This window comes from Bombyx mori, chromosome 16 (assembly GCF_030269925.1).
Source record: "Bombyx mori chromosome 16, ASM3026992v2".
NCBI lineage: Eukaryota > Metazoa > Arthropoda > Insecta > Lepidoptera > Bombycidae > Bombyx > Bombyx mori.
Genome location: NC_085122.1, coordinates 7972630 through 7996019, shown reverse-complemented (window position 1 = coordinate 7996019; position 23390 = coordinate 7972630). Strand labels below are relative to the sequence as shown.

The 23390-nt window shown below is 40.4% G+C and overlaps 1 protein-coding gene across 2 annotated transcripts; it reads left to right on the top strand.

The window, feature by feature from the left end:
- Positions 1-676: 676 nt before the first annotated feature.
- LOC101744472 (apyrase) lies at positions 677-23390 on the top strand. 2 transcript variants are annotated; one of them, XM_062673049.1, is made up of 11 exons: positions 677-698; positions 12133-12355; positions 13406-13603; positions 17359-17489; positions 18953-19103; positions 19855-19981; positions 20734-20891; positions 21213-21294; positions 21699-21857; positions 22784-22932; positions 23133-23390. In XM_062673049.1, the coding sequence occupies exons 2-11, from the start codon at positions 12161-12163 to the stop codon at positions 23265-23267; spliced, it is 1485 nt and encodes a 494-aa protein (XP_062529033.1). In that variant the 5' UTR covers positions 677-698; positions 12133-12160; the 3' UTR covers positions 23268-23390. The 2 variants fall into 2 exon arrangements, with proteins under 2 accessions (XP_062529033.1, XP_004928858.1); XM_004928801.5 differs by lacking the exon at positions 677-698 and adding an exon at positions 736-1191.

Genomic DNA, 23390 nt, shown 5'->3' with positions numbered 1-23390 from the left:
TGTAAATAATAATGTGTTCCACAAAGTCGTAGTACATTATTTTATTCTATCATCAATAGTTTTCGCAGGGCACGCGATGTAAAGAATATTTTAGGTAATTTTTTTAAGCCTTGGGTTACATTATTGGAGTTTTAGTAAGGATCCCTAATTTTTTTCAAAAAAGATTTTTAAGCCTATGTCACTGGGGAATAGTGTAGCTTCCAAACAGTGAAAGAATTTTTCAAATTGGTTCAGTAGTTTCGGAGCCTATTCAATATAAACACACAAATCTTTCTTCTTTATAATATTAGTATAGAAAACGGCTGCCCCACTCACTTATTGCACTCTCATGCATGAAAAAACATGTTTCTATTGTTGTGAACAAAGGAAGTAGACAAGCCACGTTCTGTCATCATTAAAAATTGTAGAAAATAACACAATTGGGATTGATAAGAGCTAGCGCTAAGACACACGGTTTCTTTCATGCATTTGTGTACCTTTCTAGGTTAACGTTAGTAGAATGTGATAATGCTTCCAGACCCTAGAATATATCAATCTCATTTGTTATTTAGCGGTAAGCAGCTACTTGGCTGTACCCTTGGCGTTGCTGACGTCCATGGTCGACGATAACTACTTAACACCAGCTGAGCTGCATTGTTCTTCGTCGCTTTTTTCATTGCTGAAGGTCCTGTCCCTGAAACTTGACCGTGGCCTGTCTCGTGAGTATAAAAATAACTTTTTCCGCGTACTAGTATTTAAAAGTTGGTAGAATGTAGCATTGTCTTGGGCCCTCAGTGACTTAAATCATCCATTTAGCCACGGGCATTAAAAAAATAGGTCTACTTTAAAAACACAATTTATAAATATTTTTAAATGACCTACGGAAATATTTTTTATTTAATTTATTTAAACAATTTTGTTCAGTATTTCTTTGACCTAGAGAGTATAATTCGAAGTCAAGCGATTTCAACGAAACTCGATTGCTAACGAACATTTTAAGCCTTTAGTCTATCTTATACTTTACTCATGAACGGCTGCGTTGCAGTTACCGCGAATGATCGATTCCACATTAATAATAATCGATTAACTGATACATTACGTCGATATGACAGTGTTTAATATAGTATTTGTTTTCTTATTTTTACGGACTCAAGCGGTGGATATTGATACTTTTCCTCTTCACATAGTGCATTACAATGATTTTCACGCTCGGTAAGTGTTTATCGAAGGCATTGAACTTGTTTTTATAGAGTTGGTTCACGATCACGCACTTAAGGACGAACGCACTCAACATAAAACCCAAGACTAAACCGGATGTTTCATTATCACTTTTGTAACAGTGAGTACTTGTCATCAATCAGATTAGAAAGACTTCATAATTGAGTCGTCTATTATCAAAGGTGGCAATCTGTGCATTTGGACAAAAAAATGTTATTGATATGTCAATTTTTTTTTTTTTTTTTTTTTTTTTTTTTTATTGCCCTTGTAGGCAGACGAGCATACGGCCCACCTGATGGTGAGTGGTTACCGTCGCCCATGGACTTCAGCAATGCCAGGGGCAGAGCCAAGCCGCTGCCTACCGTTTAATACTCTCCACAAGCCTCGTTTGAAGAAGGACATGTCATAGCGCTCGGGAAACACCGTGGAGGGGAGCTCATTCCATAGCCGGATGGTACGTGGCAAAAAAGACCTCTGGAAACGCACTGTGGATGACCGCAGTGGCTCCAGGTAGTATGGATGAACTCTACTCCGGTGGCGGGCGGTGCGATGGTAAAAACGAGATGCCGGTATCATCTCGAACAATTCCTCAGAGCACTCCCCATGGAACATACGGTACAAAATGCAGAGGGAACCGAAGTCCCTCCGCAGACCCAGAGGCTCCAAACGATCCGTGAGAATGGGATTATCGACAATCCGAACGGCCCTCCTCTGTATGGAGTCAAATGGAAGAAGCTGGTATTTGGGAGCCCCGGCCCAGAGATGGGAGCAGTACTCCACGCGAGGCCGGACTTGTGCTTTATAAAGCAAAAGCCTTTGTCCAGGCGTGAAGTACCGCTTCGCTCTGTTGAGGACTCCCAGCATTTTGGACGCCAACTTGGCTTTGCCTTCCAGATGACTCCGAAACTGGACATCGCTCGAAATCTCGACCCCAAGTATCCCAATACTCTCGGAAGGTTGCAGGGATACTCCTTGGAATTGCGGCGCCATGACAAAGGGGTCCTTCTTCGCAGTGAACGCGCAAACTTGTGTCTTTATCGGGTTGAATTGAACCAAGTTCAATTCACCCCATTCGGAGACTCGCCTCAGAGAGTTCTCCACTTCAGACACAAGTTTAGATCGTCTCTCTTGCACCGCGCTCCGAGAGAGACTCTGATGGCCGATATATCGCGCATCCCCCGTGCTGTCATCCGCATAGCAATGCATGCCATCAATAGACAGCATGTCATTGATATACAGGATGAAAAGCGTGGGGGAGAGCACCGAACCTTGTGGAACGCCAGCGTTAATGGTCATGGTATCAGAGCAGTCACCGTCTACAACGACCATGATGCTCCGCCCATCCAAAAAGCTAGCGATCCACTTGCAGAGACCCTCGGGGATTCCGTAAGATGGTAGCTTCGACAGAAGTGCCCTATGCCAGACCCTGTCGAAGGCCTTCGCGATATCAAGGCTCACAGCAAGAGCCTCGCCCTTGCTCTCCAAGGCTTCAGCCCACCTGTGAGTAAGGTATACGAGAAGATCGCCAGCTGAGCGACCGTGACGGAAACCGTACTGTCGGTCACTGATCAGCTGGCGATCTTCAAGATACTTCAGGAGTTGTATATTTATTATTCGCTCCATCACCTTGGAAAGCAAGGAAGTTATCGCGATAGGCCTATAGCTCGATGGGTCCGACCGGTCACCCTTCTTGGGGATAGGGTGGACGTGGGCGGTCTTCCATGAAGACGGAACCCTGTTAGCGCAATAAGAGAGGCGATACAGACGCGTTAGCGCAGGCGTCAGCTCAGGGGCGCACGTTTTCAGAACCACTGCGGGGATGCCGTCTGGCCCACTCGACTTATGGACGTCCAGGAGTCGGAGTTCCCGCCTGACTGCACACTGTGTAAAGCAGATCTCCGGCAGGGAACTATCACACCGGGGGATGTTCGGTGGTGTGGCACCCCCGTCGTCCACGGTCGAGTTCGAGGCGAAGAGTTTGACCAGAAGGTCAGCCTTCTCTTTCGCACTATGGGCCAGACAGTCATCGGACTTTCGCAGTGGTGGGAGACTAGACCTGCAAAAGTTTCCTTCTGCGGCTTTGGCGAGCGACCAAAAAGCACGGCTCCCAGAGGGATAGCTCTTTAGTCGCTCGCCAACTCTAGCAACGTGCTCCGACTTCGCCTTGGCAATAGCCTTCTTGTAGGACCTGGAAGCGGCGTTATATTTCCGCCTTTCCTCTGAGATGTTAGGGTCCTGACGTCTCCTGGCATTATCCCATGCCACGTATGCGGACCGCTTGAGGTGTGCAGCATCCCTGCTGGCATTGTTATACCAGGGTCTGCTGCGACCCCCAACGGGCACTTCAGAGGAGGGAATAAACAATTCCATCCCCTGGAGCACCACGTCTTTAAGACGGTCCGCACAGACGTCAGGATCAGCAGAGGAAAAGCAGAACCGCCCCCATGGGTAGGATGCGTAAAATTCACGCAATCCATCCCAATCTGCTGACAAATACTGCCAAACTCTTCGATACCTGGTCGTCGTTCGACGACTAGGACGAGAGAGTGGTGTGGCAGCACGGATAAGGCAGTGATCAGACGATCCAAGCGGAGCGTCGACCACTACACTGTATCCGGCTGGATCGGTGGTCAGCAGAAGGTCCAACAGAGAAGGCTCGTGCCCCTCAATATCTGGGACACGGGTGGGCTGTGTCACCAGCTGGGAGAGGCCGTAGGCCAGGGCGAAATCGTAAGCAGCCCGACCCGGTAGGTCAGTGGTTCTGGACCCCAACCACTCTTGGTGGTGAGCGTTAAAATCTCCAAGAACCACCACCTCCGCAGATGGGTACTGCTCAAGCACGCGGCTAGTCCCCTCTTGCACATGCTCTATCAGAGCTGAACCTGCATCACTGCTCTGGGACCTGTACAGGCACGCGTAGACTCGGGTACAACCCCCATGGTCTACGCGCAGCCACAAGAGGGACAGGTCCCGTTGTTCGAGGCCTCGTAGACGGCGACAACAGACATCAGCCCGGACGAATACACACACCCCGGCTTTACGCAGGAAGTTGTGCTCCAATACGTAGCCGGGGTATTCAAGGTACGAAGTATCATCCGGAGCAGATATCTGCGTCTCCGTCAGAAAAAGGAGGGCAGGCTGCGCCGTCTCAAGATGGTGGTGTACGGCGTCGAGGTTGCTGTGTAGGCCCCTTACATTGCTGAAATCCACATTAAATGTGGAATGGGGCATCGCCGACAAAACCCTTTTCCTTTTTTGTACTGTCATGTTTGATTTTTTTTTTGTTTGGAGAGTGGGAATGGGTGGGGTAGGAAGTTCGAAGCGAAATCATGACGATACCTGAATAAAGCGCGGAACACAGTACGTGCTCGACCACGGGTTGCGTGAGAGACTGACGCAGGGCATGGAAGGGCCCCCAGTCCACCCTGCGTGCGATCGCCGGGATCCACTCCGGTCTCCGACTCCGGCACGACGACCGCACGGCAGGATTTTACACCGGTTGGCGGGACAGCTTCCCGGGGCGGAGTTTAGTAGAGACACCCGGGTTCAGGTCCCCAACTGACCGGCGGGCGGCGGCGAACACCGTTTCACTGGGTCTCCCTATACCCCCGTCAAACAATCACGTCCCGCGAGCTCGCACGCACGTCTGCTCCGCATGTTCCAGGCATCATCAAGATTCACCCCGAACAAGGAAGAGGAAAGGGAAGGAATAAAACTGGCTCTCCAACCCACACGCCGGAACACAGCTAGGCTATTTGGCGGCGGACTCTAGTTGGAGGGTGGTCGCCAGCCAGTCGGACAAGTCCTACCACCGATTATGTGTTCGGCTCCCGTTTTGCACCACCCAGGGGTCACTTGTAGGGAATCGCGGGTTAAACCTACGGAAGCGGGAAGCAATCAACAAAATGATTATATTCAAATCAATACAGATTGATTTGAATATAATCGTCTCCTTCAAAGAATACGGTTCAAAACCTGCATTAAATAAAGGTTAATAGCCTGTTAACCTGTTATTTATCTAAGATGTCGTTCCGAAGAGTTTTGTGACTGCCAATGGAATACAAAGTCAATAATTCGTTTTTCTGATTTACCAATATTGTTCAAAAGTCAGATTGCCGGCTTTGATAATAGACGACTCAATTATTCGTTTTTGTAATGTTCGTGTCTTCGTATAATGCGTGAAGTTCGTGTTGTTGATTTGCTTAATGACTCAATACACGCGAAGAAAATTTAAGATTAGCAACAATTGGTTTTATATTATAGATTAAAATATTATATCAGTCAACATAACGTTCTTATCTTCGAAACCGCTTCGAACCAACACTTCAAAGCCATTTTAAGTTGTGATAATAAGGAAACTAATGGCTTTGGTGTCACGAGTACAGATTATATGCACATTATTATCATCACTCGAACATGATTCTGTAATGTTTTTTTTTTTCTTTATTTCACGTTGCGAACACGTATGTTTTGTGAAAAATAAATATGCTTCTTATGGGCAAACGAACTCACAATTCACCCGGTAAGTTGTTACGGGACCGAGAATTATATGACTTGTACGATGGTTACCGGTCATCGTCCTTGTCGAACCCGTCGCTTGTGATGAAGGGCTCGACGAGTAAATTAACCCTCAGACACAGCCCGCTGAGTTTCTCGCCGGATCTTCTCAGTGGGTAGCGTTTCCGATCCGGTGGTAGATTCTGCGAAGTACGGCTCTTGCTAGGGTTCGTGTTAGCAACGTCATCAGGTTTGAGCCCCGTGAGCTCACCTACTAGTTAAGGCGACGCTGATATAGTCTCTCAAGGCTATCAGCTTAGTTAGGAAAAAAAAATGCTGCTTCTTTGGGTACCACAATTTCGGAAGCTATGGCTAACGTAGGCTAGGCGGATTTTTCCCTAGCAAACTTCTTTCTGTTCATGATGATGAGGATAAGTAAACTGATATTGACCATCAGATATCATGACCAAATATACTACTGAGTATCACAGACATCTTGCATGTTTGGAGAACCACCATGCAAGACAAAAAATTTTTTTTTTATTGCTTAGTTGGGTGGACGAGCTCATAGCCTACCTGGTGTTAAGTGGTTACTGGAGCCCATAGACATCCACAACGTAAATGTGCCACCCACCTTGAGATATAAGTTCTAAGGTCTCAAGTATAGTTACAACGGCTGCCCCACCCTTCAAACCGAAACGCATTACTGCTTCACGGCAGAAATAGGCAGGGTGGTGGTACCCACCCGCGCGGACTCACAAGAGGTCTTACCACCAGTTTAAATGCGCCACCCACCTTGAGATATAAGTTCTAAGGTCTCAAGTATAGTTACAACGGCTGCCCCACCCTTAGAACCAAAACGCATTACTCCTTCGCAGCAGAAATAGGCAGGTTGGTGGTACATACCCGCGCGGACTCACAAGAGGTCCTACCACCAGTAATTACGCAAATTATAATTTTGCAGGTTTGATTTTTATTACACAATGTTATTCCTTCACCGTGGAAGTCAACCGTGAACATTTGTTGAGTGCGTATTTCATTAGAAAAATTGGTACCCGCCTGAGATTCGAACACCGGTGCATCGCTCAACACGAATGCACCGGACGTCTTATCCTTAAGGCCACGACGACTTAAGGTTTGGGCAGTCCTCTCGTGATATTAACCTAACACTACCTAAATAATTCTGAAGAGACCGAAACAGGTGGAAATCTGAAGGTGCAAAGTCAGGACTATACGGCGGATGCATTAACACCTCCTAGCAAAGCTCTCTTAATTTTTGCTGAGTGGCTAAAAATGTGTGAGGTCTAGCGTTATCTTGATGAAAAACCACCCCTTCTGTTGTTTAATTCCGGCCGCTTTCTCTCAACTTCTTGCTTTAATCTCATCAGTTGTTCGCAGTAGAGTTCAGAATCGATGGTCCTGCCTGGAGACAACAGCTCACAGTGAATAATGCCCTTCCAATCCCACCACACACACAGCATCACCTTGTTGCGAGTTAACCTGAGTTTTGTCACAGTCTGTGAAGCCTGACCGGCCTTTGACCACGACCTTTTTCGCACGTTCTTGTCGTACGTGTTCCACTTTTCATCACCAGCTATCAGCTTCTTCAAAAATGGTTCGGTTTCATTACGTCGTAATAAAGAATCACAAATGAGTACACGGTTCATTAAGTTTCTTTCAGTGAGCTTGTGAGCTACCAAAATATCGAGCTTTTTTGTGTACCTAGTTTTTTTCAAATGCGCCAAAACTGTTTTGTGGTCAATTCCCAGTTCTTCAGCTACGTCGGGCCTACTGATATGCCAATCTTACTTCACTTTTTTTTAAATGGCATCCATTTTATTCGTAATAGGGCGACCAGAGCGGCGTGCATCTTTGACATCAAAATTTCCAGTTTTTTTTTTTTTTTTTTTTTTATTGCCCTTGTAGGCAGACGAGCATACGGCCCACCTGATGGTGAGTGGTTACCGTCGCCCATGGACTTCAGCAATGCCAGGGGCAGAGCCAAGCCGCTGCCTACAATTGATTGATTGAAAACGCTTAAACCAAATTTGTGCTACTCTCACAGCCCTAATCTCACAGAGTGCAATCACTAGGTCCATAAGCATCGCAATTTTTTTTCGCGGCTTGCGTTGCATTTTTACCTTTTTGTAGTAAAATTTTAAAATGTATCGAATTTCTTCATTAGATTCACTCATCTTGACAGTACGAAAAATAAATAAAAATCACACATTTTCCTAATTTGAATTTGGAATTATGTATCTATTTAAACTTTTAATGATACCAAAACCAGCCAGATACAAATAGTATAGCCAAAGAGATTTTATTACAAGTTCATACATACTATAATGCGAAAAGACTTTTTCCCCAACCTATAAGTATATATCCTTAAAAAAAATGTTGATAGCTAATGTATATTTAAGCCACAATGACTTCAAAGACCAAAATATTTTTAAAATATTTATCATAATAATATGCTGTGCTTGCGAGTGCTCATGTTTAAGCAATATATTAATTATGGATTTATGTTGTAAATTATAATACACTAGCTACGCCCGCGGCTTCGCCCGCTACAAAATGCAATTGAAAAAATGTAAACATAAAAGCCATATTAAGACGATCCAGAAAGCTAGCTACGTAAGACATAATATATTTAGGTGAACCTAATTTTTATTCTATATATTTATACAGTTTTCTTAACAATTCGATCTATGGTTCAAAAGAAAAAAATCACTGCCACCAGCGCCACCTATGCGGTAACCATATTCGTCAGAATTATCATGTGACCCTTTACGGGTACCTACATGTGTGCAAAGTTTCATATATTGCTATATGGACTATGAATTGGGCTAACGGCTCTCCAGTTTTATGTGGAGAAACATACTTCTTCTTCTATATCGTTTCCTCACTGCAGAGGATCGCGACTACATGTGACGTTCCTCCACTGTGTTCGATCATGTGTGGCTTGGACTGCATGGTACAGACTACCACCAAGTGCTTGCCTTACTAGATCTGACCATTTGGCTGGTGTTTTGCCCACGGCGCGCTCGCCCTCTATTCGACCCGCAATTATGAGCTTCTCTAATTCATGTCTGGGAGACCTCATGGTGTGTCCGAAGAAGCTAATAACACGTTCCCGGCAGATGGAAGAGGGCCATACAAACATACACATATACATTAACATTTTGTTACCTAAATTGGACGTTGTCCAGTATATTGGTTAATAAGGAAACTTGAGAATTGTCATAATGTAGTTAGTACGTGCGGCCTTGTCATATTAATGGGTCATTACATTACAAGGAGGTGAATTGGTACGTCTGTTGTTATTGTTAACAGTTAACTGTCAAAGTATATATATATATATTTTGTATAGGTAATCCGTATGTTTGAGGTGATTTCGTGTCGGATGTTTTTTTTTTTTATTTCTTACATCAGTGGACGAGCTCACATCCCATCTGGTGTTAGGTGGTGGTTACTGGAGCCCGTAGACATCTACAACGTAAATGCCCCACCCATCTTGATATATAAGTTCGAAGGTCTCAGTATAGTTAAAACTGCTGCCCCACCCTTCAAACCGAAACGCAGTACTGCTTCACGGCAGAAATAGTCGGGGTGGTGGTACTTACCCGTGCGGACTCACAAGAGGTCCTACCACCAGTAATTACGCAAATTATAATTTTGTGGGTTTGTATATTATTACACGATGTTATTCCTTCATCGTGGAAGTCAATCGTGAACATTTGTGAAGTACACGTATTTCATAGAAAAGTTGGTACCCACCTGCGGGATTCGAACATCGGTGCATCGCTCGATACGAATGCACCGGATGTCTTATCCTTTAGGCCACGACGACTTCAAAATGCGATGCGATTATATCGGGGTTCAATATTATAGCTTTTGGCGTGTTCCAATTCTGTCTGTTTTATTTATTATCTTACCCCATTTATCGAGCTCATAGGTCATCTAAGCTATCTGCAACGTTTATAATCAGTCTAGCTCAAAAGTAGCTTTGTGTTGTCATAAACACACTATTACCAAGTTTATGATGATACAACAATAAGAAGTGGGTGAAAATTGAATTAGAAATACCCTTTACGTGCTGTATACAAATATATGTATGCGTTATAGACAAATACACAAAGCTTGTAATGACAAAAGGAAAATAGTTAGTTGCGGAAACGATATCACTGCCTACCCTTGCCCGCTGAGTTTCTCGCCGGATCTTCTCAGTGGGTCGCGTTTCCGATCCGCTGGTAGATTCTGTGAAGCACTGCTCTTGCAAGGGCCAGTGCTAGCAACACTCCCGGTTTGAGCCCAGTGAGCTCACCTGCCAGTTCGGTTAATCTAGAATAACCTCTGGAGGTCACTAGAATAGGTAGGGAAAAAACAGCCCACCCAAACATATGTAATTGGCGGGGAAATAATAGTAGTCATAGATCGTATTATTAATCTATATGGGGAAATACCATCATCAGGCCTAATTCTGTCCTAAAGCAGTGCTTTTCAGTTTCATTCCTAAGACAGGGGTATACAATTGGAAATTCGACTTCATGTTTTTTTTATTGCTTAGATCGATGGACGAGCTCACGGCTCACCTAGTGTTAAGTGGTTACTGGAGCCCATAGACATCTACAACGTAAATGCGCCACCCACCTTGAGATATAGCTTCTAAGGTCTCAGTATCGGCTGGCTGATCCTTCGGCCGGTCGTAGGACCGTCGAGGCGATTCGCCCGGTCCTTGTGGATTGGGTGAATCGTGACAGAGGACGCCTCACTTTCCGGCTCACGCAGGTGCTCACTGGGCATGGTTGCTTCGGTGAGTTCCTGCACCGGATCAGAGCCGAGCCGACGGCAGAGTGCCACCATTGTGATTGCGACTTGGACACGGCAGAGCATACGCTCGTCGCCTGCCTCGCATGGGAGGGGTGGCGCCGTGTCCTCGTCGCAAAAGTAGGAAACGACTTGTCGTTGCCGAGTGTTGTGGCATCGATGCTCGGCGACGACGAGTCGTGGAAGGCGATGCTCGACTTCTGCGAGTGCACCATCTCGCAGAAGGAGGCGGCGGGGCGCGTGAGAGACGCACAATCCCGCCGCCGTCGAGCGGGGGCCAGGGAGGCGGATCTCGCCCAAACCCTGGCCCTCTAAGTGTTTCGGGTCCCCCCTCACATGTCGGTCTGGGGACCGGCGAGGGGGGCCTAAGAAGACGACGTGCAAGCTGCTCTACACGCGTTTTACGCAAGAGCATCCGGGTGATAGAAGGCCGGATATCCTCGACCCACGCTGGTTCTGACTCAGCGGGGTATTCCGTAGGATAGCTCACTCTAACCGGCGCCATCTAGGCGGGCTCCGGATAGCCTGCCGACCGAGAGGGCTGGTGGTCGTGGCGCCGACGACCGCCAGTCCGGCGTCCCGATGGGGAGGGTGATGGGAGAGATGTGCTCCGCACTAAACGCTTCACTTTCCCCCCTTTGCCTCTTCATGAGTTCTGTCTCATGCGAGGTTTGGACGTTGGTTGTTGAGCGACAGGAGGTTTTAGTCAGGTCGACTCTGACATGCTCCGCCCTTTATCCCCAGTGGAGGGCGGAAGTCCGGCGATTTCCTCCTGACCATTAAAAAAAAAAAAAAGGTCTCAGTATAGTTATAACGGCTGCCCAACGCTTCAAACAGAAAAGCATTACTGCTTCACGGCAGAAATAGGCGGGGTGGTGGTATCTACCCATGTGGACTCACAAGTGGTCCTACCACCAGTAAAGGTGTTGTCTCAGGGTCACGTCATTTGCGTTATGATTCCTATGGTTATCGGTAATCACTTAGATAACAGGGTCCTGAGCTCATTGAGCTGCTTAAAGTAAAAAATAAAAACAATAATGTATTGTATTTGTATAATAAGCGATACGCGAGTCGCTTCAACAACTGAATGTTTTTCAAACATTTAGCGACGGTCACATGACGAAGCATGGCAAACAGTCGTGTTTTTCTCAAAAAATGTATCCTATTAATTTTGCTAAATCCTCTAATATAATTAAACTTATATTGCATACTAATTACACCACTATTCTTTAGTAATATAATCATATACTTAATTTACTATAAAATAAAATATAAGATCGCAGTTATTCTTGCGTGTGTAAGATCCGGGTCCCAAAGCCAGGAAATAAATACACAGATTGCAGTAGTTTATTTAATTCTGTATTGCTTTATTTGTAACTCCACTTGTCCAATCTTTAGACATCTGTTCACTACCGAATACACTGCTTTCTGTCCCGTTTTTTCAGACTACCGCCTTTTTTATTATGTCACGTCCCCACTACTGCCATTGCTCCCACCAACAGTGTTGCATTTGGCAATGCGAAAATTGCCTTAACTTTGACATGTTAAATTTAATATAATTATTTTACAACAAACCTTACACGTGTTATCCCGGTTGTGTTTTTTTTCTAGATTTGAAGAGACCTCACTCCAGTTTCCGATGTGTCGCAATAATGACACCCAATGCTTGGGAGGATTCGCTCGTCTTTACCATGAGATAACGACGTTGGTCAAAGCTTATCCAGAAACGTTAGTATTGAACGCAGGAGACGTTTTCCAGGGCACCTACTGGTACACCCTATTGAAATGGAATGTAACCCAAAAATTCATCAACTTGCTACCAAATGATGTCCATGTATGTATCTTTTTTTTTATCCTACCTAAGCTGATAGCCTTGAGAGGCTATTTCAGCGTAACCTTAACTAGTAGGTGAGCTCACGGGGCTCAAACGTGACGACGTTGCTAACACGAACCCTAGCAAGAGCCGTGCTTCGCAGAATCTACCACCGGATCGGAAACGCGACCCACTGAGAAAATCCGGCGAGAAACTCAGTGGGCTGTGTCTGTGGGTTAATGTACTCGTTGAGACCTTCGTCGCAAGCGACGGGTTCAACTAGAACGGTGACCGGAGTGTTTGTATCGATTTTGAACGAGAGACATACTCGTAAATCTGTTCATTTTATTTTTAATTTAGTAAACAGTACAAATACCTGACTGATGGTTATGGACCTATGTCCGTGTTAGGGGCAAAGTTAAATCAACCGTATTAAGGATTTTATATTTGAAAATGTATTCATTCCAGAGCTTGATGCTATACGCTATACGGAAATATATCTGTAATCGCACTGTAAAGTTCTTGTAGGCGACTTAGCTTTGCCCCATACTTCGCTGATGCCCATGAGCAATGCAAGAATGTGATCGACAATTCGATGAGCTTTCTTCTGTATGACAAAAACAGTATTGAGTAAAATAAAAGGTTTCACTGGTTACTAGTGAAGATACGCTAATTAGCCTCCACGAAAATTGGCACAGATTGACTTCCGAAAACAATACAGTTCTTTACGTCACAGATGACGTCATAACCACGGCTCGATACTATTATTTTTTATTTTTTTATTGCTTAGATTGGTGGACGAGCTCACAGCCCACCTGGTGTTAAGTGGATACTGGAGCCCATAGACATTTACAACGTAAGTGCGCCACCCACCTTGAGATATAAGTTCTAAGGTCTTAGTATAGTTACAACGGCTGCCCCACCCTTCAAACCGAAATGCATTACTGCTTGACGGCAGAAATAGACAGGGTGGTGGTACCTACCCGTGCGGACTCACCAGAGGTCCTACCACCGGTATAATATAGTATTATACGTGAACATTAATACTGATTAATACCTAAAATATTTCAGGCAATAGGTAACCATGAATTCGATGATGGGGTAGCGGACTTATCGCGTTACATCGCGACCCTACGAGCGCCCGTCGTAGCTGCAAATATAGACATCAGCGATGTGCCCTCATTGCAGGGCATCATCAAGCCACATGTGGTTGTAACAAAGAACGGCCGTAATATCGGAGTCATCGGCCTGATAACTACAGAAACACCGGTGTGTATTTTGGATTTTTAATATGAGAACACAAAAAATACAGCATTGTAATTTGAGAGCCAATGGTTGGACCAGAATATGCAGTGTGGGCCAATAGGGCTATGCTGTTAATTTGTACAAGTTTTGTGTAAACAATTTGCCAACGTCCTTCCAAGACCTGTCTCTGTTACGAGATCGAGTGCTTTAGTGGAAGTTATGGAGGGTTTTGACGTGACAACGTCTTATAATTCGATGGAGCCGGCTGCACGCACGAAAAAACATGACTCATTGAGGCGTTCCATTTAAGGCTTGAAGTGCAAGCGAGAGCGCGCAACGAGCGACAAAGAGGCACAGTCGGCCTCCGCGTTCGGCAGCGTTCGACATCTGTCTCTCTCCTACTTGAGTGAGCGATGCGTCTGCGTGGACAGCTGCTATACAATAATACATTTACATGTTTTCGTCATGTATGAAGTTCAGTGAAAAGTGAATGTGGTGTCAATTATCCATACAAAATATCTATCAAACAAATAAAATTAAAATTTTCTTTTGAAAAATGAAACCATTCTATCAGTATTTTCTTATGACGTTGTCACGTTCAACTATCGTCAGTAAACCGACTTTACAGACAACCGATTTTTTTTTTGCGTTTTCTTCTATAAGTAAAAGAGCTCACGGTCCACCTGGTGTTAAGAGGTTACCGAAGTCCATAGGAATATATCACGTAAATGCTGTCATATAACATCGAAAAATGGGACTTACCCACATTTAGAAAAGAACGGCTGCCCATCCTTCAAACCGAAACGCATTACGGTTTCGCGGCAGGAATAGGCGGGGTGGTAGTACTTACCGGTGGTTGTCAGCTTATAGTCCCGACTGTGGGAAGATGAACATGTGACTCATCATCCCTTCCACAAACAAAGAGTAGTTAATTAACTTTTATTTAAAACAGCAAGCACTCGTGCGTTTTGCTTGAAAGATACAGTTGGTTTCCCGTACACATCATGTTTTGAGTTAAATAGTAGCTTTCACGTTGTGTATTCCTCAAGTAACCATTTAACAACGAGTTAATCATGAGCAGCTAGTACAAAACTTGTGAAAATAAATCTGGACTGTACTGCAGTTTCTTCAATATGTAGCTTTTCCCTTCATTTTCTCTATTTAACTATATTCGTTTTTTTTTTATAATTATCTTTGTTAATCAAAATTTATGGATGAAATTATTTATGGATGAAAGGCGATTGCATGCAGCAGAGATGCGAATGTTGCGACGGATGTGTGGAGTAACGAGAATGGATAGAATACGGAATGAATATGTTAGAGGAAGTCTGAAAGTGGCACCTGTGACAGAGAAGCTGAGAAGTGCGCGTTTGGGATGGTATGGACATGTAATGAGACGAAATGAAAATGAGGTTGGTAAGAGAGTATTAACTATGAATGTGGAAGGATATAGAGGAAGAGGTAGATCTAAGAAGAAATGGATGAATTGCGTGAAAGACGATATGGGTAAGAGTGAGCGAAGAAATGGTATATGATAGAAGAGTATGGAAGGAGAAAACATGTTGCGCCGACCCCAGGTGACTGGGAGAAGGGCAGGATAATGATGATGTTAATCAGAATTTATTACTCCAGGGTATTACGTAAATGAAACACTCGCAATTGACGATGAAATGACTTGTTTAATTGATACTCGATTATCATATTCGATCTAGTCACGGAAATAAAAAATGAATACAAAATTAAACATTATAATTTGTTCTGATTGTTCAAAATTATGTTTGCATTCATATTCTTATAGAATACTTACTACCTGCGGCCGCGGCTTTGCGTTCAACAAAATTGAAAATTCAAAATGGAATTTTAAATTAAAACATAAAAGTCATAAGACGATTCAGAAAGCTAATTACGTAAGATAACTTTGAGCGAATATACAAACACACATACATACATTCACTTTTAAATATATGTAGATTTCGTATCAATTTGACCTATTGAAAAGATATATATTAGTTTAAAAAAACTTACAAAATACGCTATTATAGAAAGTCCAACTACAAAATAGAAAATAAAAAATTTAATAAATTTGAATTAAAAATAGTGCAAGAAAAAATGATTTTATTGTAAAAAAAGCGTGGGACGCTTTTCAGGATATTATCAAAATAACCCTTCTACTAATATCTGTTCATAAAATATTTATAACTACTTATACCATGCACCTATACCAAATTTCGAGTTAATCCGACGTTTTGAAGGGGGTCAAAATCATGTTCAAAGATTCCGTTACATACTAACATACATACGTCTGAAGCTAATAAGAGCGTATTAATAAAGATCACAGACACGAGCGCAATCGTATCAACATAATTTTTGAATTAATATTCACTTTATTCATTCTGTGTTTTGATTATTTACCTTGTTTTATTAATCCAAATTTACCAGCACACATTAATTAAAAAAATAAAATACGCTCACGTGCTTCTTAATTTTAGTTCAATGTTAATTTTTTGTTTTATGCGTTTCATCGCTTTTAATTTTTAATATTATTATACTTAATTATAAATTAAGATGAAACGCAAAACTATCAAAAAGTAAAAAAGGCTTATTCGATAGGTTTGAAGCCCCTAATATCCCTAAAGAATTTCATTCGTCATTAGATTTGGTTATTAATTACTTATATGTATACATTTATATGTACACTGCATTTATGGGCCGTCGTCAATTAAATATCAAAAACATAATTTATGCTACACCTTAATTATTATTTCGTGTTTGCTTGTAGCGTATTGTGATATCGTATATTTAAATTTAAAAAAATATTCAAATTTAAATGTTGAATAAATTTTATATTATAGTGCAATCTAATTAGGTTGCTTGTGTTGTGTTGTATTTTCAATAATAAAACAGTTAAATTAAACAAACAAATGTACATAATTTGTCGGTTGGTGCATTACCAAAACAGTGCCTGCAGGATGAGAGTCACGCGTGATATCGCTAGCATCATAATCATTGATTATTAGATACTAGCGACCCGCCCTCGCTTCGCTTCGGAAACATTAAAACACACATGAAACAAAAAAAATAAATAAAAAAAAAATAAAAAAAAGTAGCCTATGTTAATCAGGGACAATGTCAGCTTCTAATGGAAAAAGAATTTTTCAAATCGGTCCAGCAGTTTCGGAGCCTATTCGAAACAAACAAACAAACAAATCTTTCCTCTTTATAATATTAGTATAGATATATAGCGGGAAAAGCTCAGAACGTTTATTATTTATATAATTATATAAATACTTGACGTTAATTTTTAATTTCTATTCTCTTTTATTTTCTTTATTATAAAAACTACAATTCAAATTAACAATCCATATAAATTTCAGACAAATTGTGTATTCGTTTACTCTCTTATGCTTAATCTTATCTCGTACTAGCCGCACTCGCCCGCTTCGCTGGGCATTTAAAATTAACAATATTAATTATTGTCATTATTATTAGGGAGTCCAACACTCATATAAATATTACCCTAACCATTAACTAGATGTATTTTCTACATGGATACCAAGTTTCAAGTCAATCGGATGCATGGTTCAGTAGTTATAACGGAACATCCGTAAAAACCACTGTAGATTTATATATTAGTATAGATTTGGGCATCTCTTTCATTCTTACATTTCAGATATCGTTCCGTTATGACTGCATTCTTCTTAACATAAGTATAACTCATTGATTCCAATAGTGATGCATTAACATTATTCTAAATATTTCGCTAACATATTTGGTTACAGATTGCATCAAAATCGGAGAACGTAAAATTTCTGGATTCAATTCCTGTTGTCGAAAGAGAAGCTAAGCTGCTAAAAGACAAAGGAGTCGATATCATAATTGTTCTGTCACATTGTGGCTTGGACGTTGACAAGTGAGTTCTTAAGATAATATCTATAGCGGGTGAACTTGAAAAAAAAAAAGTAATTGTGTTGCTGATGTCCCTGACAAATAACGCAGAAAAGAACAAAAACTAGATGACTTTGAAAACATAGGACCTCGAGAGAACTCGGGGTACATGCTTTTAGCAATTGTATGTGCACCAGTCAGTGTTAGTAAGCCTCTTAGGTTATGCCATACTGATCCACGTGTAGGTGCAATAGTCGCTTAGGCTGCCGACGATTAAGTAAGAAAAGAAAAAAACTATATTAAAGGGCAGAATTTTTATTCACGCATACAAGAAGACTTAGAAGAATAATGCCTCAAAATCTACTTGAACTGTTATAGCTTTATTGAAATGGACATGTCGCTTGACGTTGTGCATTCATCGCCAATGAATTTTTTTTTTTTAAACTACAGTTGAAATTATAAGGACAGTTTACTGTGAAGAATAAAAAAAAAACATGTTTTAGAATAGATAACTAATTCAGGTTAACTAAACGCAACATGATACTGGTATGTAAGGTAAGGTTGGATTGCTTGCCTTGGCGTCGATGTGCAGTTTATCTAATATATAAAATTCTCGTGGCACAATGTTCGTTCCCATACTCCTCCGAAACCGCTTGACCGATTCTCATGAAATTTTTTCATGAAATTCAGTAAGCCTGAGAATCGGCTACTATCAATTTTTTATACCCCAAAGTGATTAGGGTTGTCCACCCCTAACATATTTTTTTTTATTTGGACATTTTTTTTTGTTATAATGAGGTATTATGTGGTTGAATGAGGTTTTGTTATTTTATTATATATTCCCTCATCGTTCACAGCACTACATACCTCTTTCACTCATTTACCACATCCTTACACACTTACAATAAGTTATTTTTTTTTTCTACACTACAAATTCCCTAGAAATCTTATATATGGCAAAACAATGTTTGCCGGGTCAGCTAGTAATATTATAAAACTTTATGCAAAAGTAAATGCAATACGAATCGGAATTAGCAATCATCTACAAGTTATTTTAATTTAATACGAATTATTACTACTAATGCGAGTTGACGCGCTTTCAGAAATGCTTGAACTAAAATCAACGTGTTTAGAAATATTTGACCCATACCCTTTATAATTTTGAAAAATATTAATCAAATATCTTAATTTTAGTTTTTAAATTTTTAAGGTAGTTATAGATACATCATATCAACATTATGAAGAGCTTATTACGTATATAACTTTGCGATCTCGATCTCTTAAGCTATGGACCAACTGACTATAAATCAAAATATGACGTTTTATAGGAAAATACAGCACCAGGGTCTTTGCATTTAAATGTTCTTTAAGTCGATCGGGTTGACTTAAAGAAAGACTGATGCGAAATTAAGCTAGATGGAGAGCACTGAAGGAAATTTGATTGAAAGAGATGAAGAATTTTATTTACATCGATAACATTTATTTCAGAGAAATAGCAAGGACCGTTGGGGAAAACATAGATGTAATAGTTGGTGGGCACACGCATAGTCTGCTTTGGAATGGTGAATCACCCTCAAAAGAAAAAGTAGCTGGCCCATACCCAATCTTGGTTGAGGCTACGCAAGGTTGTGATCATCAGGTAAGCTTTAGCCTTAAGATAAAGAGCACAAAAACCTTTTAATATGCGTGCTTCTCTATTTTTGTTATTTCTTTTCGAGGCAAAGGATCGATTCACTTGCTCATAGTCAACGGAAATACTGCTCGGAATTTTTTAAGGCACTCAGTGGCATATCAACATTAAAGAAAAATTCCCAAGTCGATATATTGTAAAAAAAATATGCTCTAGAAACGCACTCGTATTGAGCGTAGTGATCCAGGTTAGGTTAGGGATAGACGAGACCAAATCGTCATTGTATGGCGTTCGTTTGTGCGCTAGTAAAGATTGTTTGGGTCCGTGATAAATTTCAAAGATGAAATATGAATAATTCTGATTTCTATACTTCGTTATCGGATAGCATGGTTGTTGATACGATAAAGTAGCTTAACCATGGTGCGTTTTGGGTTCATGTAGGACGTTATGTTCTTACGTGTCATCTAGATCAATCATTAGAATTTATTCATCATCATCATTGTCATCATCATCAGTCCCTCATAGGCCTTTCACTAAGGTTTGCAACAGTGACTGGTCTTGGTCTTGGTGCAGTCCGCATTTAGCGCATGTAGCAATAAGTAAAAATTATTATTGTGTTTGGTTTTAAGAGAAAACAAGAAGACAAGTTGCTGGCATCGACTGAAATACTGTACATGATGATGATAATATGCATTCAAATGAAATTATATTCTTTATTCAACCCTAATATAAAGTATATATGTATTCTTTATTTTTTTAGGTAATAATTGTAACGGCATCATCTTTTACCAAATATTTGGGTAACATAACAGTGTTTTTCGACAAAAGTGGTGAAGTTGTGGATTTTGAGGGATCTCCGATATTTTTGAACAGATCGATTCCAGAAGGTAATAAGTATTTTTGTATATATTTGGGAAACTAAGATTACTAATTTTAAAGTAAGTTGCTTAGGATATCAAATGACGAATATAACAAAACGGTGGACTTTAGAGTGGCATTACTTTTTAACTTTTAGCTATCTCACGGCTCACCTGATGTTAAATGTTTACTGGAAACCAACAATGTAAATGCCGCCACCCACCTTGAGACATGAGTTCTAAGTCTCAGTTTTTACAGTAAAACGGCTGCCCCACCCTTCAAACCTAAACGCATTACTGCTTCACGGTACAAATGGGTAGGTCATGTTAACTTACAAAAAAACCCTACTACTAGTAGTAGCAGTACTAGTACTTACCTATCTATGGTTTAGTGTAATCTTGCGGTCACGATCGATGCAAGATACTCGAAACTTCTTTTTATTGAGTTTAATTTTTAGGCTCTCTTGGCTTTTAACTCCTCTTTTAACTCCTTTCTGTAAATAATGTATTTGGTATTCTGGGGTATTCTATTTTCTAGGATATATTTTATGAAGTTTTGCGTTACAGACTTTACAAATTAAATATGTCCTATTGAAAATCGACCGAGTTCTGTTCTCTTTAGAATATCATATAATATCAACAACATCATGCAAATTATATTCTGTTAAGTTGAATGTGTAGTAGTCTATTAAATATTTTCTACACGCTCTGAACTATAGAATCAATTCATTAGTATTTTATAGATAGTGTTATATTAAATTTCAAAATACTAATCTTTATAGATCCGGCCATTCTATCTTTACTGCAACCATACAAAAAAAAATTGCATTCATTAGTCGATGAAGAAATCGGATATTCCAATCAAATTCTATCGGATTACAATTGTAGTGCTCACGAATGTATCCTGGGTAATATAGTAGCCGATGGTTGTTGGAGAGCGGTATGTTAATTTTTGTTAATAATATAATTAAATCAGCTCCATCTTTATTAGCATTGTTTCTACTCCTGTGCTTTACATCATAGTTTACGATGAAGTTGAAGATAAACCTTCAGAAATTTCCTATCTAGAATAGAATTGACAGATTTCGATTAGTTTATCTAAGATGCTCTGAAGCTTTCAGCACTTTCTGGTAAAAAGGTGATGACTTGACTTAGATAGGCTGGAAGAATAAAACAATTTTAGATTTATCAATTTTTGGAACGAATAATGACTAGGACTATATGGATATAAGTAGATGAAATTTTAGTAATTCCATTTCAGACTGTTGCAAAGTATCCAACGAATTTGACAACCATAGCTTTTCTACTAAGAAATAACATAAGAAGTCCTCTACCGTCGGGAAGTAAGTTACTAAAAACATATCCTTATAAATTATAAGCACTTATAGGACATAATCATAATTCAGTTTCAAGCTCATCAAGTCTTAACGCAGTGAAGTTACGAAGCCAGTACTTTCAAATAGACCGGTTTAAATTTAGTTGGTTCGGTCACATGCTTCAGTGCAGACATTCTCATTCTTTACATTTTCCAGTGCAAGAACTCGTTGTAATCAGCTAAAAAGTGAAAAATAGTGTTATTTAAATGCACCAAAGCGAGAAATAGTAATATGATGACCGTTTGAAAAATAATTTCTGAAAGATCTTCAGAAATAAATTTAATAATAATTTCTTGATTATTTTCTTTCCTAAAACTAATCATTAAACTTAGCAGTCTAATAAACATAATTATATAATTTATTTTCAACAGAATTGACACGTGCTACGGCCCTCAATATATTCCCATTTTCTAATGAGTTGATTGCATTGGAAATTCAAGGGAGGTATATATTGGAAGCATTGAGAAAGTGCTTCAGCAAGTCTTATAACAGTGTTCCATTCTCTGGACCTTGGGTGCCACAGTTTTCTGGTAAGTCTATTTTTTTCATAATTAAGATAACCTAAAGTGTAGCATAATGCATAAGGCGATTGGACGGTCAAGCCCATAGACACAGCCCACTGAGTTTCTCGGATCTTCTCAGTGACTCGCGATTCCGATTCGGTAGTAGATTCAGCGAAGCACTGCTCTTGCTAGTTAGCAATGCTCTCAGGTTGAGCCTGTCAACTCACTTAACGATCCGCGTGAAGTTGGAATAGCCCCATACTACTAACGGCTACCAACGATTAGGTTGGAAAAAAAGTCAGTAAAGAAGTGGTGTGAAAGACAATGCTGAATATTTTTTCCATAATATTCATTCGATATGTATATTGGATGATTTTTACATTGATGAAATGTACTTGATACTACCAGAGTACTTTTAAACTACTATATTGGATATCTAATCCTCCCTTATACCTTGGTTATCTAAAACCCTACTTGTATTTGACGAGAAGAACTCATGAGATTTGATTTAAATATGTTTATAGTATAATGGGAATATATTACAATAGAATTGCTGCTATAGCACTAGAGTTGAAACTTCCGGCCGATGTATTTTTTCCTCACCTAATCGCTCGTAGCGGAAGAGGGGATTCCAGCAACGCTCGGACGTGTTGGTAAGCTCATTGGCTTAATCTGAGCGTATTAAAGTGGGCAAGTTCCTATTCAGATTAGAGAGTCAATAGCCTCCGTATTCCAACAATAAATTTCTTGGACACGACTTTCTTTACTGATCTATTGCAGATCTCCAGGAATTTGTCTGCTAATTTAGTTTATAGAAAAAAAAAAAACGAAGTCTCTCCTTTTACTAATAATAAACAACTAAAAACTTTTTAGAAAAATAGGTCTGTTGGTAAATAGATGCATACGATTTAACAACACTGAGAAAAATGCTAAAATATTTTTTAACGATACAGGTATGAGAATCACAGTAAATACAACATTACCACGGAATGTAGCATCAGTACTTGTGAAGCGAGGTGATGTTTACCGACCTTTAGACCCGGATGAAGTCTATCAACTGGCCACGCTGGACTATTTCCTAATGGGAGGAGCTGGATTCACGGTAAATTAAATAGACGAACTATCTATTGAAGAAACTTAATTATTTGAAAGACAAATTTTCATCCACCACCTGCTTACTATTGGAAATTCTAATCTAAGCAGTGAAATAATTTAGTGTTTTTTTTATATTTGAATATAGTCTAAGCAGCGCAGTAATTTTGAAATCTAGTTTAAATCTAATTATTAATTTAAAATTTTCAGATGCTAAAAGAAAATTCACGAAACCCTAAACATGTGGGGAAAATGCTAAAAGTTTTTGAAGATATAATAAAGGAAATATCTCCGATAGATGAGTCACAACATTCACTTGACGGTAGACTAAAACTTATAGAATAATTGTAGTTAGACTGTTGTTTGTAAAATATTATAGTTCATTTGATTTTACTTATTATAAAATAATCTATTTTTAATGTTTTCTTATAAATCTATGTCCAGCTTAAAATAAATGTTTCTACTAAA